Source organism: Pinus tabuliformis, chromosome 9 (genome assembly GCF_031772625.1).
Source record: "Pinus tabuliformis cultivar Carrire ecotype Pingquan chromosome 9, CPIR1, whole genome shotgun sequence".
NCBI lineage: Eukaryota > Viridiplantae > Streptophyta > Pinopsida > Pinales > Pinaceae > Pinus > Pinus tabuliformis.
Genome location: NC_142307.1, coordinates 978,096,067 through 978,112,666, shown reverse-complemented (window position 1 = coordinate 978,112,666; position 16,600 = coordinate 978,096,067). Strand labels below are relative to the sequence as shown.

Here is a 16,600-nt window from a genome sequence, read left to right as displayed (position 1 = left end):
ACCCTTGATTATCAAGTAGAATATATTCCTGATCATTATGTTGATGAAGAAAATCAAGATTGGGATGAAGAAGAATGCCATGACCAAGAGGAAGAGTCCCTTTTGGATCATCAAGATGAATCTATTGAAACTTGAAAGTGATCTTGAACATGATCCAAGAGAGAAGCATGGCGTTAATAAAGAGAATCTTGTTGAAAATGATGCTTTGACAAGTGAAGTTTAGGCAAGTTCCACCCATTTTATGGATATTAAGTTTCATGATACACTTTGTGAAGGCATTGAAAAGGGTGATCCCATTAGTTCCCTAGAGATTAGCATTGATGAGATTTTGCACGTGGAAAAGGGGGAATGGGATATGAGTGGACATATTTTTGATAAGGATCTGAATTATGACACTGATGATGATGCCAAAGATCATTTTATTCTAACTTGCACTCCATACGATGATTAGCAAGATATGATTTTTGATTTTTTTGAGCCATCTTCGCTCCTTTCTGATCACATTTCTCAGTCACATCCGGGTCCCATAAATTTTGAACATGAAGAGCCAATGATTGACCCTTTTGAATTTGATTATTATGACGAGTTGTCGGGTTGTCGAGATCTTGTCGTCCGGCCATCTCTATCCTCATACCACTAACAGCATGTCCCTAGTGACATAAATGAGGGTTGTATCCCTGAGATAGCTATTGGGCAAGAGTACCTGAAATTGATCATTGATTACTCCATATCCTAGCTGCAAGAAAGGATTCTTCAATGTAGGCAAAACTTGGCTTATCCCTTTTCATCCTCTGCTCCTTCTCATGGTAGCAAGATTGACCTATGGTTCTTTTATTTTCCCAGCTCCCACACTTATGACTTGCATCTAGCATTTGAGTATTATGATATGGTTGATTATGATGTTTCCTTGTTCTATCTCATGATTAATCATAAGGGTAAGAGGTATGATATTGATCTAATGATGTGCTAGCTACATTGGTTATATGACTATACTTAGTTGATGTATTGTATGCTAGCATAGGTTAGAGTAGGTAGTTGCACTGCATTCTTCTGTGAGCATCCTACTTTTTCATTATTCATGCTGATGTATTTGCATACTAGATTAGATTGCATTTAGCTGAACTTTTCTTTTCAGTATGGTTTTATATATCATATAAACACAAGGGTGATGATCAACTTCCCATACACATCCAAGCAAACAAGTTGATTTGAGTGTGCAGGTAACAGGTTTGCAAGCCTAGGGATCATGTGCTCTATGATGAGCACATATCCTCGAGTTGGAGCCAGATGTTATCCATCAAAAGTGGATAACCCCATAGGAGAAAATTTTCTCCTATTTTGGACAATCGACCAGCCAACAACCCTATGCATTGCTCATTATAGGATGATATGCCACATTCCTCCACCATTTGCACTGGTCAAGCACCTCTCACCATCCGGCATTCCTCTTGAAGAAAGGTGGGTCACCATTTAGCAAGTACTTTAACCATTTTGCAACCATGAGCTTTTACTTAATGTTTTGGGCATTCTAAGCTAGATAAAGGGGTGATATGGATAATTGACCGATCTTGAGTACAAACTTGTTCTCTCACCTTACCAGGGGGGTTAGCTTTTGACGCTAGTCCAATGGGACCTCCTCTAAGGCCTTAGGGTTAAAGGAGGGGCACTACTTAGGAAACTTTGATTGAAATAGTGTGTCCATAATCACTCCATACTTACCACTCTTCATCATTCCCCTAATTTCACATCCATATTTTAGGTTTGTTGCCATTGGTTCATTGGGCTTGGCACCTTCATATCATAATCCTTGAGTCTGGGCCGGAAGCTTTTCCCTAGAGGTTGATGCAACTACAAGAAAAATAAAAGCATAAAAAGGCCACAATGAAAGAAAAATAAAAGTTAAAATGCAAAAGATGGTCGGGACATTAATTAGCACGTGGGCAAAAGCCTAGCATCAACTCTAACCCCCTCATTAGCCATCACCCAGTACCTGAGCTTTAGATGCTCCATCACATAATAAAGGAACCCTTGCATTTCCCAACCCTGAGGAGCGAGACGTTGACTAATCATTAAGGGGTAAATCAATGTTATATCATTAAAAGCAAGCATGGACACCTAAGTTATGCACTTTATCAAAGCATTATCAACAAGAAGTAAAAGGCACACCAAAGGGGTGGAAAAAGCAGGCTAAGGAAAGGGGTAACTCACACCTCCACAATTGCTCCCTCCATAAATCTATACACTCATGATGATGGATCTCCATCAGCTAGCCCCATGACCATGGCACCTAGCCATGAAGCTTTTCACCCTTCGTTGCCACATTATTACAAACACCTATGGATTGAAGTGTTGACCTTGGACATGGCACCTCCCCTTAGGGTTGACCATCTAACCACCCTTAACGAGGTAGGGAACCCTTTCAAAGGACTTGGGCTAGTTAGATATTTGAAGGTGATCCCAGTTTGAAGTCTTACTATGCCCTCAATTAAATATGGTCCACTATGATGCATCTATGGTCAGTCTCTATGAATGGTAACTTTCACTTGAGTTTGAGATGGTTTTTCCAGGTGGTCCTTCACAGATCAACAAAGGCCTTGAGGGCACACATTCCATGCCTATACCACTCGATGCCCAAGTCGTACCACACATCCAAAGAGGGAGGATGACCATGCAAATGCAATGTTCCCCCCTCCATAGCATAGTGTTGGGCACTTTGATGATTCCAGCAATTGATTGACACCTTAAAGCACCCCTAGATGTTGAAACATTGAGCTCACTTTGCTTGGTGTTAAATATTCTTAATGACGTACCCAACAAACCTAGCATGCCCCCGGGCTAGCCTTGACATTGTTTAATGGGTGTGCCTTGATCCGAAGTCCAAATGATGATGGTCATCCCCAAGATGACAAGGGAGGGCTTGTACTACCACTTGGACCCCCAACGCCCCCAACACTTGAGAGAGAATGCGCCATGTCATCTTTCTAGCCCCCTTGGAGATGAAGCAAGGCCCCTAGAGCAAGGTTTTAACAAATGGAGGCATTTTGTAGCATTGAGTTGATTCGAGATCCATCTTGCCCATTCCATGTATTTTCAGAGCATTTATTGCCCTAAAATGGCATGATATCATGCTAAAGAAGAGTTTTGATCCACACATGTAGGCTTCTAGTGGCTTATTTTATTGATTGAGCTATTGGGTTGGCTTGTAACCCATTTTTTCATGTACATTCAAAATTAAACTTGTCATAGGGATTTTAGGCTAATTATTGAGTGATTGGCATCATATAAGTAGAGGATCACTCGATTGTATCTTTCCATCATCACTCATGGATTTCGGTCTCCTTTAGGGAGCTCGACTTAGCCTTGTGTAAACTCACTACTCATGGAGATGTGATCTTTATGGTGCTATTGCAATTGGAGATTGATTTTTATCTTGGATATGTCTTTTTGGGATTTAAAGAAGGCTATTTCATGGAAGAATTGTAAGTTTAATTGCAAACATTATTGTTTTTCATGTAATTAATTATTGCTTAGGTTTTTCTTGTTACATGTCTAAATGCATACTATTTATGGAAAATCTTGTATGATCGTTGCTTGTTAAATTTATATTCCTTGAAATCCATAGAAGACCTCCTAGAAAGCTTCCCCGATTTAATTTCTCCCCTCACAAAAAAGATAGGTAGGTTTTGTTCAAGTGAAAATAAAAAAGGTTTTCCTCCTTACTCTAAGCATTATTTCATTATGTCTTAAATTTAGCCCCAAGGACTCCATCACCCAAGTAGGGATAGGCACTGACATCCTTGGTGTTGGTCAAAAACTTCAAAACAAAATATTTCCCCTTTATCTTATTTTCTAAATCCTTTAAGGCAAGCCACTAACGCTATTTTGTAGGGCTGAATTCAATTAGGGCAGCCCTACATGAATGTTGCAGCTAAAGAGTCTTGAATTTAACCTTGTTGAGTCATTTAACTCAAAATCTAGCCTTTTGCATAGTTAAGTTTGCACTAAAGGGGTTATTGTCATCTTTTCTAAGCAATTTGTGCCCTAGAGAACCTTATCCCTAGCTAGGGCTTAATTTGAGGGTTTGCCTTCTTTGTTGATTTTATCTTTTGTAAACCCTTTCTTTCATGCATGCATGCCTAGAAACTCCTTTGTTTCTATACATATTGAAACCCTAGGTCAAGCACGTCATCCCTAGGGTTGGTGTATGATACGCTATTCCTTTACAAGAAGAATTGTGTCGTGGTCCATTGGAGAGTCCTCACGTAGCCTTTACCTACATCACCTTGAACCATATAATCTAGAATACCTCTTAGGTGATCATTGAGAAGCCTCCCTTGTGGTGCAATTCCACTAAAGAGCAAGAGGAAGATTGCTAAGGTGGCAGTGGCGTTGATTTTGGGTAGCATTGGATGTGCTCTAACCACGAAAATTGGTGGAGAGGCTAAAGCACGTGAGATCTCCAAGACCCATAAATGGTTTGGGTAGATTCTAAACATTTGGGAGATATTAAAATAATTAATAATTTTAATGGAGTTCCTAAGTCTAAACTTAGAAAAATAAAATATTGATGGGTATTAATATAAAATTGTGTTAGAATGGTCCAAAAGTTATGGATCAAGCCAAATCTAATCTTAGTCATTGATCAGATATTTAATCTCGGTCGTTGATGGACCAACGAGAAAAGTATAAGAGGAGGCTTGAGGGTCAGTTCGAGAACACATCGAAAGAGATCAAGAACTCGATTTTATGGGGCAGGGTTTGCTGAGAAAATTGAGTGAAGTGATCTAAGTTGCAGCTGAGGGGAAGTGAATACATAACAGATACGCAGAGTTAGTACTGGGAGGATCAGCGCAGAAGCCGGGAGAGGTTGACGCAGAGCCAGCTAGAGGCCACGCAGATGCAGCTAAAGGCCACTCAGAGGCCAGTGAGGGCTAGCGTGTGAGACACAGAGGCTGATGTAAAGCCCCGAGAGGCTGGCGTTGGGCCAAATAGGCTGACGTTGGGCTAGAGAGGCTGACGTTGGCCTTAGAGGCAGCACTGGGAGATTTTCGTGGGACAGATTAGAGCTGGAGAGCTGGATAGGGTGACGCAATCCCTATCAAGGTGACGCAGAGCAGCAGAAGCTGTATTATTGTTGTGGGATCGTTCATCTGGTGATTTAGCCAAAATATTTGTCTTCGACTGAGAGGTACTACTGCCAAGGGCATTCTTTGTTGGGTGAGCCATTTCTGGCACCCTGCTTGTATTCTGAAACTGCATAATAATAAAACTCTCTGAATAGCTGCATCAGTTTTCCCGCATTGGGTTTTTCCGGGGACATTAGTCCAAAAACAACGGTGTCACTTATGTGCTTGTTTTTTCAGTTGATGATCTGTATGTGTTGATATTGTACTTGTATTTATTTTCAGTATTTACATGGTAAATAACTTGTTAAGTAACTGAACAAGTAGGAAGAAATAAATCAGAAAGTACAGGAAGAATTTCTAACAGATAGACTTAGAAATTCCAACAAGTGGCAATCTCCCTCATTGTTGCAACAAGGTCTAACTTTTGCCTTGCAAGGCCTCTCACAAAGCTTGCTAGATTTTGAGGCAACAGTCCTCATGGATTCTACTATATTGTTCTATTGAACAAGGATGCCCCTTCGCTCTTTACTTGAATGTGTTGACGATTAATGCTTTGAGGTACTTGTGGGGTCTACTCGTATTGCAGGGCAAGTTGACAACATTGGGCTCCCAAAAGGTTTTGAGATGGTTAATAACACTTTGCAAATTACTCTGCTTTCTACGAGTGTTGAGTGGGTATTGTTGATGGAACCCTTGCTTGCTTGGACATGTTTTGCGTGGCTTCTAGTTCTCTGGTCAACACCTACAAGACAAACTATTAGTTCATTGGGATGGATACACTATTGGATTGGATTCCAATAGCTTGGTCTCATATCCATCCTAGTGTCATTTTGAGGAATTTGGGTTTGGTTTGTTGCCTATAACCGTGTGAGATTAGTGTCTTCAAAGGATGTAGAGCAAGCTACACATATGGCATCATAAGGACCTCCCCTTTACTAGGACACTAACTATTGTTAGGTACATTCTTTGGGCTTCCCATGTTTATAATGCCTCTTGTCGTTTCCCTAGTGGGACTTAGTTTCAACAACAAGAGAAAATTTTGCAATCTTGCCTTTGGTCTAAGTATGGTGGCCAGAGGGATCTCTTATTGATGCCTTAGGATGTCTATATATGCCTAAGCTCAAGCGGGGGACTCAATTTGATTGATGTCACAACTCTAGGTAGTATCCTTTGGCCAAGTGGGTGGTGAGATGTTTGGAGGTCTTTGCTCCTTCATAGATTTTGTTTTGGTACAAGGTGATGAATGTTCATCAAAGGAGCTTCCAGAATGCAATATTATCTCTTCTCCTCACTCGTTTTAGAATAGTTCCTTTATTTTCTAGAGTATTCGGTCTGGTTGGGGTGTTGTTACACGTTTTGTCTATTGGAATTGGGAGAAAAGCAAAGTTAGGTGGGATTTAGAAAGTAGTCCTATTACCCCTCCTTTCAGCAGTGGTACCTGTCGTAAAAATTTTGGTGAGCAAAGCAATTTGTGGTGCGACTTAGCCCTCCTCTATGAGCTGGTTGCATTCAAATATTTAGGCACTTTTACATTTCCAAAGGTAGTTCACATTCTTCAAGGCACTTCACGTATATCAAGGCAATGGCCACACCTCTTGAAATTGTTTTGGGGCTACTTACGATCACTTGGACCCTCCTATTGGTTTCAACATAAATATATAATTAATAATTAATAATAATTAGTATATTGAATAAACATGTCTTAAAGGACATGACTATTCGTGAAGAGGCACCTTGCCTAAAATATAAACGAGGCCCTCATTTGTAACCACCCATATCACTTGTACATTCAACATATCTATATTTATTTATTTATTTATCCTAGTATGGATATTTCACCATTGAGCGTTGCCCTTCTTTATCACATTGTGAGCTGATGTGGAGGGCCAATTTGCACTTACGACGGCATAGGATTAGATGACATGGAAAGGATGATTTGGATGATTTGGGTGGCATGTCACTCACACTATATGTCTTAGATGATGTGGACACAGGTTAGATGAAGTATCCTGGAGAATGATAAGTTGCAATAAAGATTAAATTCATTTGTATCTTGATGTCATCTTCTTTGTGGGGGGGGGGGGGGGTTATAACTTAAAATGTCAACCCCGCACTTCATGGAGATCGCTCAGTCCGAGGTGTCAACACGGACCTTGCTTTGAGACATCATTTGGAGGCATTGGACCATAATTTGAGTATTCTATGGAGTTGTTTCAAAGGTGACATCCAACACAAAGGGCCAAATCAAATTGTTGCAGCAATTAAGGTGAACGTTGGACATATTTGACCATGTTTTGCGTGTTGGACCATTGCATTACATGACTTATGGAGCCACTATAATGATGCTACCCCATTTGATGGAGTGTTAACACATTTTCCTCCATATTGTCTCAGCCCACAAGTTTGTTGGAGAATCTTTGACTTGGAAAGACTCTTCATCACATTATGAGGGCCGATTTGCACTTTTGGGGATGATTGTTGGCCATTTGACCAACATTGGACCATTTGGAGTTTTGACGTGGCAGATTGGACCATTTTATGCTCTTCTTTGGTGGATCAACCCCTCTTGTGAGGATTTATCTCATTCTATCATTGGCCCCCTTGTATTTCCAATGGTCTGGTTTCCCCAGTGGCACACAAGGGGCTACACAATCTGTAACTATTTCTTGTTAATAGAGGCCTTTAATTTACCAAAAAAACCAGAAATATAATAGGGCCATAGGCCATTCTTATTTGTCACCATTATCACACTAAGAGCAGCACATTAAACAAAATAAAAGCAACTTCACAGACAGAAATTACTCCACAACCACAGAACGCACTAGAGCAACCATAGCATTTACCAAAGTTACTACTTATACCAAATGTTTCCACCAACACCTTTTATTAATACTTCAACAACAACAAAATATTACTACAATCATAAATAAATCAATGCAAGCAACTCTGTCAACAATGAAGAGCAAAACCATAGTATTTGCCCTAGAAACTAGTGTTATTAGAACCGGACCGGAACCGGTGGAACTGACCCGTCCAACCAGTTTGGGGACCAAACCGGTCTAGTTCAAGGTTTGGAACCAAATTTTCATTGAACCGACTGGTTTTGTACCGAACCAGCCAATTTCGTATAAATTGATCAAAAATGTTTGAAACACAAATTTTTTAAGAAAAAACAAGATTGTTGAGTGGGGCAACCTAATATTCAAGCCTATGGCCCTAGTACATTTTCATCCTTTTACTTAAATTTTTAACATTACCATGAAATGGCTCGCGATGTTTGAGAGTGGTTCTAAGTTCTAACCTCATTGGATTTCATATGGAGAAAGTAGAATTTTAGATCTCACTCAAAATCCAGTAGACTTAACAGTTTTTGGGGATTTCAGGATTGGGGGGATTGTAATGTTTCCATCAGATTTGGTCATGTACGAGGGTATGGAACTAGTATTTAATCAAGAGCATCAAACCCTCTATGTACCTTGATGTTAGTGCCATTGGTTGTTGAACTCCTCAAAATGTACCCATCACTCAAACAAAATCTTGACTCGACATGCTATGTTTTTTCTATCTTATCTTAATGCTTAGAGGGTGATACTGATGACGAAAATCAAATATAGGAAAATGTTTTGATGATAGGTAGGCATTTGTTGTAGCATGATTTTTTTGGGATGCTAGAGGCCATCTAGAGCCTGTTTGTTGATGTATCTCTAGTTCAGAGACGAATTGCACTCGATGTTATTTTGGTCATGTGCACCCTTACATGCTATAAAAATGAGAAATTTTGCTTATTTCTGCATAAATGATTTGGATTCATATGGATGCACATGAATATATATGTTTTTCTTTAAAAATTGAATATTTTACGCATTTTTAGTTGACCGGTTAATTGGTCCTACGAGTTTCGGTCTAGCTCTAACCAATTCCTTATTCAGAAGGTTTTTCGGTTCAATTCTAATAACATTGTTGGAAACCCAAATGAGAAAACAACTTCAAATGGTTTCTCAATCTCTATTTCAACAATCTCCAATTATAATGCACCTCATGGCTCTATGGCCATTCACAATTTACAAAGCTCCTCTCGTGCATCCTCACCTCTTGGCCAACAAAAAGCCCTTTGTAAGTCTAATTATATGAGATATAGGCAGAGATGGGGTTATGTCTAATTACAATGAGACATGGGCAGAGATGGGGTTAATGGGAAGGCTCTCATTTCCCATTCCCAACTCTCTTCTCACCTATTTTCATTTTTCTTTCTCATTTAATATATTTTTCCTCTTTTCTTTTCTTTTCTTTTCTTTTCTTTTCAAACTTGCATTGTCCTTTTGTTTTATTCAACATTCATTAGTTGTTGAATTGCACTTAGGCACTGAATCTTACAATGATTTGTCATGTTCAGATTCATTTAAAATCAGCCAAGAAGGATTTGGAAGTCATTCTGAGTGATGGTAGGGTTGATGATGGCTGGAAAAATGACAAATGATAAATTGTGAATGTGATCCAAATGATGGCGAATTGAATCTACAAGCTTTGTCTGGCATGGTTTTTGTGGATCCCAATTTCTCAACAGGATTCCCATGAGGAGATTGTAGATGATGGGTTTCTCATACAAATAGTGGAGTCATTCTGCATGAATTAGGTTGGATTTGTAAGTCAACCCCTAGTTGTCTTTCAAACAACTATCTAGGTTTAGAGCAAACCCATAGTGATAGCTAAATGAAATTTTAGATATAGTTGGGATATCTAGGCACTTCGAATAGAAACCATGACCCACAAAGTAGAAGCATCTACATTTTAGAAAAATCTAGAAGGATGGCAAACACAAGTGAAAGGAAGTGAACACACAAGAGCAACCATAACCAATCTTGTGCTTAAACAGTTCTACATGAGCTCCAAAAATACAAACCAAAATGTGAAAGAAACAATGGATAGGAACATAAAATTCCAGAAGGAGAGGATTAGAACAAGAATTGTCTATATAATAGGCCTAGTCAAGTTTACTTGGGAGCGGGAGCGAAAACGGGGAGCGGGAGAGAAAATGGGAGTGGGAGCGACATTTTCAGAAGCTCCCGGTTTGGGAGTGAATCCCGGAGCGTTTTTTATATAATATATATTTTTATATTTTTTATATTTTGATGCACATATGTCAACAAAAACATGTAGAATGATGAATTAGATATAGAAAACATTAAAAACGTAGATTGAACCATATAACAACAATCATCTAGAAGTTGTAATCTTCATCAACCACGTCCACAAGTTAGTAACATAGTAACATACAACATATTGAGTCTCATGATTCATCAATATTAAAGTTTCGAGCTTTCAAAATTCAATATATAACATTTATCATCATTGATCACCAAAGTTGTACTTGTAAGCTAAGTGTAACCATTACAACAAATAATATCTAAGATGAAATGAAATGTTATAAAATGAAATGAAATGAAACAACTTTCAACTTTCATGAAGCATCATATTCATAATTCATTACTAATGAGTTATAATTGCCAACTTCAAACTTCAAACTTAAATTGTCATATATTGTTTAAAAAAATATCATAAAAAATATGAAAGAGTCAATAGTTATAAAAACTACTAGAAACTAGAAAAGACAAGTAAATCTATTATCTATTGTTTATGCTTGGGCCTCTTGCCACCACGAGAAATGTCTAATTTTTTAGTCTTGCTGGAAAATCGAGATCTTTGTCATTAATATCACCCACTAAGCATTAATATCCAAAGGTATCTTTGTCATTACCTCTAGATCTGTATAGGGGTCTTTGTCATTAATATCACCCTCTAAGCATTAACATAAGATAGAAAAAGCATAGCATGTCAAGTCAAGATTTTGTTTGAGTGATGTGTACATTTTTAGGAGGCTCATGATAGAGGAGTTCGACAACCAATGTCACTAACATCAAGGTACATAGAGGGATTGGTGCTCTTGATTAAATACGAGTTCCCTACCCTAATACATGACAAAATTCAATGGAAACATTGCATTCCCCCAATCCTGAAATTTAAAAAACTAATAAGTCTGCTGGATTTTGAATGAAATCTAAAATTCTACTTTCTCCATATGAAATCCAATTGAGGTCAGAACCCCTCTCAAACATCCTGAGTCGTTTCATGGTAATGTTAAAAATTTAAGTAAAATGATGAAAATGAAGATTAAGGAGAATGTCACTTTTACTTTAAGAAATTAGCATTACCATGAATCACATATCAACATTAGGGCCATAGGCTTGATCATTGGGTTGCCCCACTCAAAACTTAATTGTTTCTTTGAAAAAAAATTGCATTTGGAACATTACTGCAAAAACAAAATTTTCAAAAAAGGCTAAACAGTCCCGAAAATGCTCCCAAAAAGGTAGGGAGCGTTTTTTTTTTTTAGGGAGCACAGTCCAGAGCCACTCCCACTCGGAGCGCAAATTGGGAGCGGGAGCGAGTGGGGGGGGGGTGCTCCCCTGCAACCCTGGGCCTAGTTGTCAAATTTACGATGGCATCTTGTGTTGACAGATGTTAAAGTGAATGTAAAGCAATGTCAAAGATAAAGGAAAAAACTTGTTGATCTATAGGGTGTTGGGTGGGAATTAGAAATTGCCAAAAAGTAAGACACATTTAGATTGGTAGGAACAAAAGGCTTTGATTGAATGGACATTGGGTGGAGGTCGAAAAACTAGAAGAAAGCCAAAATTTGTGTGGGGTTAGTGTGCCCGAGTGTGAAAATGGGTGAGGGATAGAGAGAGACCCAGGATTTTTCTCGTCAAATGGATGTTGAGTGGGGACAAGAATTCCAAAATGAACCAATGTCCTTATATCTAGGATGAGAGCAGGTATTCACAAGACCAGAGAACCCAAATGTGTGGTGTGCAAGAGATCTAGTTATATGCTCTGACACAAACTGATAAAGAGACTCAAAAGCAAAAGAAGGAAGAGCTAAGAGGAAATGAGAAAGAAACAAACAATGCCATAACTATACATACTTTACAGAAGTTTTGTCACCCAAAACTATGGCCGTGAAACCTATTATCGCAGTTTAGTTTCAGGATGGATAGTTCAGAGATAATGACTTGAAACAGTTGTTTTAAGTTTTTCATAAAAAATTCAAGCACGTTGACAATTAATTTGTCAATGTTGGTTCGAAAAATTTAAAACGAGAGCGTTGGCAAATCAAATTGCCACCTAGCCTATCATCATTTGACAGATGGCGCTGACAAATCAGTTGGTAGCATAGCCTATTATCATCTAACAAGTGGCGTTGACAAATCAAATGGCAACACTCTATTTTACTCTATTTTTTCTTGTAAAAGACAGTAACTTTGGGCGCGGTTTCTGAACAGCTGGAAACGAATTTTTGAAAACCAAAAGAGGTTTTTGTTGGGAACGGACCCATTAACAAAAATCTCTTTCAGTTTTTACACAACTATCACTGTTTGAGAGATTCGAATGGATATTTGAAGCCTATTTTTCAGGAATTCACCAGAATTAATTTTTTCTATTTTTATAAAAATGCCACCTCATCAATTCGACTTGGGGATCAGATATTATCTCCTCCTTGATTTTTTTTATTTAGTAAGCTAAAGATAGATGAAGAGGTTTGAGATCCATTATTTTTGGATCTTGAACAGTTTGTAAGTATTTTATAAAGTAGATCATGAAAGAGGACTAAGGGTTGGGAATTTTTTGAAGAGACAGACCTTGTGTACACTTTTTTGAGATTAATATATTTGCTATCAGCAATGTTATATGTGCAAATTTCCAGAGATTCATGTGTGAATGGTTTCCTATCCGTTTTTCTACTGTGTTTCTTTTCTCCTTAGTCAAAACTTTGATCATTAAATCTTCAGTGTTTGAATAAAGCTTTATGAATTGGAATTCTTATTGAATGCTCAAGTTCATGTTATTCAAAGCATTTATGTGTTTTTCAGCTTAGATATCATTTGCAGAAATCATATTGCTCTGTTTTTTATATTTATTTTCTACAGTCTCCTACCATACCTTGATGATGATTTGTCTAAGAAACCGTAATCTATCTTGCCTTTGCTAGAGTTGTTCATATAACCTGTGGCTAGCATATTTTTCTGTCAAAGACTCCATGCCCAATGGTCTCTTTCTCTTTTCTTTCCAAACCAATTTCATATGTTACCAATTAAAACTGGCCAATGAGCTTATTAACATGTTGCTAAAGTGACCTTGAGTGGTAGAGTTAAGGAGAAATCCCTTTCCAGATTGAAGTGTTAGCTTTCAATCCCAAAGAAGTTTGAATGGTTTCCTCAGTGAGTTTCCTTCCACAGCCAAGGAAAACTTATGTTTGATAACAAAACCATTGGCAAAGCTAGACATTAATGTCGAGCATTATAATATAATATAATAATATTTACAATATGTCCATAGACACCCAATTCGCAAGATCCAAACATCACTCATTCGAAATTTGCAACAACCCACTAGTAGCTCAGTGTCAAAACTTGAAACCACTTTCTCGGGAAGAATTGTAAAGATAAGATTTTCAGCAGCTTCACATTGAACTCTGCTAATGTCTCTCTTAAGTATATTTTCAATGTTCCACCAAGACTCCGGGACGGGGAGACGCACAAGGGGGATGTGTGGGAGTACCCTCAAATTTTAGGGAAATTTAAAGGGGACGGGGGGACGTCGGGGTGTATAATTTTTTTTCATTTTTAATATATATATATATATTTCAAATTCATATTCAATAATGAAAGCATAAATACATTGATCCATACTCATCATCCTTGCATGAATTAAATAATAAAATACATTGATCCATACTCATCATCCTTGCATGATTCATCCATAGACCACGAGATTCAATAATGAAATACTCTGATCCATATTCATTATTCATTATTCACCATTCTAGAATCTACATTGATTTAAAAATTAAATTCATCACATAGCTATGATTTCACTAACATTATGTATCACTAAATCTTCACTCATGTGTTCTATCAAAAAAGTCAAACGGTGAAAAATAGGCGCTTTCGATTCTTATACGATGCATTATTTGCGCTTCGATGACGCACCTAAGTGATCGAAGAACCGAAATTGATCATTTCAGTTTCTCGATTCAGAGTGTGAAATCACAAGATCTGTTATTATATGATGCGCTCTTGTATCGATGTGTTAAAACCCATAAGCGCCACCAATTGAACCAACATCATTCTTATTCCCAGGAACAGTTCCAAGAGCATTTCCATAATCAGTTTCACCGGGATTCTTCCCATCAGCGTAAGCCCCGGAAGTACCAAGTAAACTCATATCGGCTAAAGTGGAAGAAAAAAAAATGGTAGGGGGATTCGGCATCTGACTCAACTCGAAAGGGGTCAGAATGCAAACAGTTTCTCAAAATGCTTGAGAGAGCACAATCAGAGGAAGATTAGTACTCTCTTATTTCAAACGGGAGTATTCTCCCTTTATATTCTAGATTCTAAATTGATTTAAAATTAAAATTCATCATTCATCATTCTAGAATTTAATTAGTACTAAGCAAAATAGACTATAATAGATACTGAAATCTGAAGACTGGAATAGTAAATTGATATAACTAAAACTCAAAAATAGTGGAGTTATGAGTCTAAAAGTCACTCTAAAGTACACAATGGGCTTGGTGCTCTTGATTAAATACTAATTCCATACCCTTGTACATGACAAAATGCAATGGAAACATTGCAATCCATCAAATCCTGAATTCCCCAAAAACGGTTAAGCTCGCTGGATTTTGGGATCTAAAATTCTACTTTCTCCATATGAAATCCAATGAGGTCGGAACCATTCTCAAACATCCTGAGTCATTTCACGGTAATGTTAAAAATTTAAGCAAAAGAATATTCTTTTACTTTAAGAATTTAACATTACCATGAATTGCATAGCATTAGTAGGAAAATATGGTCAAATACTAGGTTTTCCTTGTCATAAATCATTGTTTACAAGCAAATTTAAGGGGGGCGCATAGCCCATTTTGAGGGCATCCCCTTTTGGGGAGTCGTGTCCCCCACACTAGGGAAACGTCCCCTGCGTCTCCCCAAAAAGGGGACGTGGGAAACGTTTCCCCATACGTCCCCCGTCACGGATGCATGGGGTGTGAAGGGTGCATGCACCGGACCCTGGGGCACGTGTCCCCATGGAAAACTGTTTATTTGATAAAGTTCACCTAAACTCTCTGGTTTTTAAAGTACCTTGAGATCTACTAAAATATTCTGTATTTGTATATATCCTATGAAATATATTCTAGATTCAGTAGGACTACTTCGCGCTGGCTGCCACAACCAATTATATTAAAATAAGATTTTTAATGTAGGTAATTTAAGACGATGATTTACATTTCTTGATTAACTGCCCTTAACCCGCTGTAGCTGCCTGCCTACCTGGAGTGGCCGTAAGCTCACCAACTTATCGAGGCCCTGTTTTCCATGGATGGGAAAAAGCCACCACCTATACCTGTTGTCTCCGATTCTATTGGATTAATAAACGCCATTCAAGCTACACCCATTTTTAAACTATGCAAGAAAACTCGAAATCAATGAATGCTGTTATCTACAAGAAAATTTATGAAACTGTAAACTTTCTTTTGGTACTTCAAAAAAGAGGGAAATCAGAGGATAGTAGTCCCACTCTGTGGAGTCACAAATACTATTTAATAAACAAACAAACAAAAAAATCAAAAAACAAAATCCAGGCCATCGAAAACAAGAAAAATAACGAACCTTTGTATGCTTGGTAAAAAAAGCCAGCAAAACGCCAGAACAGAGGAATATCAAAGGAAGTGTCAAGTTCTGGAGAGAAACGCCGAAAGGCATGATTACAACGTAGGCCAAATAGGGTACAATCTTCCAAATTGAGGAGTTACTAACAGAGCAAAGAAGGGTGCTTCCCTCAGTCACTGGGCTTTCGAAACTGTATAGCAGACTCGCAGACTAGGCATAAGAGCTGTTGCTTACAACAAATAAAATCAGTCGATGGCGTCGAAATTACTTTGGGGAATATTCAAAGAGTGGGGGTCGGAGGAATCTGTGCCGGAACCACTTCAAATGACCCCACCTTCACGCTTGTATGAATTATAATCTGATGAGTTCTGAGCATTATTGCATTTTTATTAATAAATACAGGTCAATAAAACACAAAAGCCCACTCCAAAGCAAATATAGGAAGTTTGATGATTCATGGCATAATTAAAAATATATTAAGCCATACATGTTCACCTAAAACAAATATTCCACTCCAAAGGAGTCAGTAATAAGGTGTACACAAGGATTAGCACTACCTTAGGCATTCCAAAAAATTACAAGCAAAATTGTTAAAAAATATGTATTTAAATAATAAACTGTTTTCCAATTTTACTAGAATGTATTTTTTTTGTTCTTATTTTTAATGATCAAATTTCACATATTTTTTTTGTTTTTCTGTTATTTTTTAGGATCAAATTTCACATATTTCTCTTAAATATTCAATGA

At 37.8% G+C, this 16,600-nt stretch overlaps 1 protein-coding gene across 2 annotated transcripts in view; it reads right to left on the bottom strand.

Moving 5' to 3' along the window:
- The window catches only part of ALN (allantoinase), a 538,476-nt gene extending 522,269 nt beyond the window's left edge, over window positions 1-16,207 (bottom strand). For both annotated transcript variants that reach the window (XM_089437896.1, XM_089437897.1), the window contains exon 1: window positions 15,854-16,207. In XM_089437896.1, the coding sequence (XP_089294022.1) occupies window positions 15,854-15,946 (93 nt within the window). In that variant the 5' untranslated portion in view covers window positions 15,947-16,207. The remainder of the gene's footprint in view (window positions 1-15,853) is intronic.
- Window positions 16,208-16,600: the final 393 nt, after the last annotated feature.